Source organism: Octopus bimaculoides, chromosome 9, assembly GCF_001194135.2.
Source record: "Octopus bimaculoides isolate UCB-OBI-ISO-001 chromosome 9, ASM119413v2, whole genome shotgun sequence".
In the NCBI taxonomy this organism is placed as follows: domain Eukaryota; kingdom Metazoa; phylum Mollusca; class Cephalopoda; order Octopoda; family Octopodidae; genus Octopus; species Octopus bimaculoides.
In genome coordinates this window covers 3,286,762-3,289,823 of record NC_068989.1, presented here as the reverse complement: position 1 = coordinate 3,289,823, position 3,062 = coordinate 3,286,762, and the positions used below count along the sequence as shown (strand labels likewise).

Below are 3,062 nucleotides of genomic sequence, written 5' to 3'. Positions count from 1 at the left end.
GGGGGGGGGTGAGTGTGTGTATATATAGACATATACACACAAAGAAAATGACAAAAGTAAAAGTAGAGAAATAAAAATGGAGAAAGATAATGATGCAAAGAAAATGTGTGTGTGTGTGTGTGGGTCTGAGAGAAAGCGAAAGAGAGAGAGATGCTTACATACTTAGATTAAGAAACTGAGAAAGTGATATAGTAAGCGTGTGTATGTATATATATTGTAAATTTGTATGATAATATATATGTATTTATATATGTGTGTGTGTGCATGATAGAGAGAGAGAGAAAAGAGAGAGAGAGTGAAAGAGAGAGATTACTAAACACGTGCTTCCTGTATAGTGATTGGAGTGAGAAAAAGAGACATACTGAGGTTGCTACGGCAACCTGAAGAAATTTTGGAAACTCTCAGAAGTTCTGTGTACATTTACCCCCACACAGATATATAAAGGGAACTTTGATATTTCTATTTTGTGCTGTGCCAAAGAATATTGGTAAAAAGACAAACATGGATTATATACACGACATGAGAAAGTCACTTTTGAAGTACCATTTTGTAAAAGACCTTGGGAAATCGGTGAGTAATAAGAGGCTCTGTAATATTTAACTTGCTTTTTCTGCTTTCCCCAACTGAATCACATTTTTCCTTTACAGAAACCACACACATTACACACTTTCTCTGCCCAAATTACACACATTTCCCACCCAAATTACACATTTTTCCTTTACCCAAATTACACATCTTTCTGTCTGAACGCTTTGGTTTTATTTGAGTCTTTTTTTTATTCCATTTTGTGTAACTTTTCCTTGGATCTTTCTCATCTGGACACAGACTTAGTTGAGCAGTTTAGAAGTTTGCTTCCCAATCACAAAGTCCTGGGTTCAATTCCACTGTGTGGAATCTTGTACAAGTATTTTACCATAGTTTCAAGCTGACTTAAGCTTCATGAATGAAACTGGATGAAACTGTGTGACAGTTTGCTGGACAGATGGTACCCGTGGCTCAAAGGGCCAACTTTATTACACTGATCCAAACTGAAAATCCCATTTAGGGTATGTATGCCTGTAGAATACTTGCCAATCTATATCCAAATTTGATGAGTTCAATTGATTGTATAACTCAGAACTCATTATTGAAACCGAGAGAGAGGAGATCCATGATTTTTCTCCTTAATTGTCAAGTCCCAATTAATTAATATGTTACACTGATTATCAGAGGGGCCTACATAGTTTCTGCCAAATCCTTAACATTACATTGGGTCAATTGTCAATAAATACTTATCTCTTAGTTAAGCCTGGTCGATTGAGTTGTAAATGAAGACACCTGACCTGCTAGAAACAATAGAGAAATCTCCCTCAAATCAACTTCCTTAAAATATTAAAGGGACCCATTGGATAATGAATTCCCAAGATGTGCAACCAACAAAATAAAAGGGACACACTGTCTTAATCCCTTTATCTGGCTCTCCTCTCACTGACCCTCCCATTTTCCTCACTTGTCTCCATTTACCAATTCCCTCTCTCTCTCTCTCTCTCATTCAACCTGATCCTCCTCCCACTCACCCTCACTTCACCTTACTCTCCTCCTACTTAGTCTCTCTCCTATTTCCTCCTTCACCCTCTCACTATACTTGCTCTTGTCCTCCTCCTACTTCTTCTCTTGTGTCACCCACTTCCTCTCTATCTCACCTCATACTCCTACCACTGACTGTCACTCCCCCCTCCTCTGTCAAACCAACCAATTGACATGTTGCTGTGCTGAGAGGAAAAGAAACAGCTGCCATTGTGAGGAGAGTTCTTTACTGTGAGGAACACGTGGGATGGCCATGTGGATTGGGTGTAAGAGTTGTTAGCCACAGATCATCATCATCATCATCATCATCATTGTTTTAGAATCCACTCTTCCATACCTGTATGGCTCAAATGGAGTTTCTGAAGTTGGATGCCCTTCCTGTTGCTAACACTTGTATGCTTCCAAGGAAGATAATAATACCTGCCCATGGTCAGATATGTTTTTAGCAAAATATTAGAAATGAATGACATTCATTTCGAACAATCACATCATTGTCAAGACAAGGAAACACTAACGTACATACACTCTCACTCACACACAGGCTTCTTTCAGTTTCCATCCACAGAATCTACTCACAAAGCCTTCCAATGAATACAGAGAATAAAATAATAACAGACACACTCATCCTCCACATTCTCACTGAACTGGAAAATTACGTTTGTATCCTGCCAAAGCACCGTTTCAGCATCTGTTTAGTTCTTCAGTTCTGTGTTGGAATCATTCAGAGCAAGTTTGCAATATAATATTTCTTTGCGTGTGTCTTGCTTCTGTGTGGTCAGCTTACATGTTAGAATGAACACACACACCCACACTCATCCACAGATAGACACATATACACACATATATATAAATACACACATACATATATATAATACACACATACACACATATATATAAATACACACACAGGGCTATCCCTAGGGTTGGTGGTGTGCCGGGCAAGTTTAACTTCAACATGTACAAGCTGACAGTCATGGAAATTTCTTTGTCTTTGTCACGCCCTCCTTGGTTCCCCACTAGCACATGGTGCCCCGGGTAACTGCCTGAGTTGCTGGTACCTTGAGCTGGCCCTGTGTGTATATATATATATATTTATATATATAGGCACAGGCGTGGGCTGTGTGGTGAGAGGTGAGATGCTTAGCGGTATTTCGTCTGCCGCTATATTCTGAGTTCAAATTCCACCGAGGCTGACTTTATCTTTCATCCTTTCAGGGTCGATTAAATAAGTACCAGTTACGCACTGGGGTCGATATAATCGACGTAATCCGTTTGTCTGTCCTTGTTCGTCCCCACTGTGTGTAGCCCCTTGTGGGCAGTGAAGAAATAAGAAGCTTGCTTCCCAACCACATAATTCTGGGTTCAGTCCCACTGTGGCACCCTGGGCAAGTATCTTCTACTATAGCTTCAGGCTGACCAAAGCCTTGTGAGTGGATTTGGTAGATGGAAACTGAAAGAAGCCCATCGTATATATATATATATATATATATATATAT

General features: G+C 39.6%; 1 protein-coding gene across 1 annotated transcript in view; it reads left to right on the top strand.

The window, feature by feature from the left end:
- The first annotated feature begins 436 nt into the window (after positions 1-436).
- Positions 437-3,062, top strand: part of LOC106869147 (5'-AMP-activated protein kinase subunit gamma-1) — a 486,366-nt gene continuing 483,740 nt past the window's right edge. Inside the window, exon 1 of the mRNA XM_052970373.1 lies at positions 437-570. Coding sequence (XP_052826333.1) covers positions 502-570 — 69 coding nt within the window. The 5' untranslated portion in view covers positions 437-501. The remainder of the gene's footprint in view (positions 571-3,062) is intronic.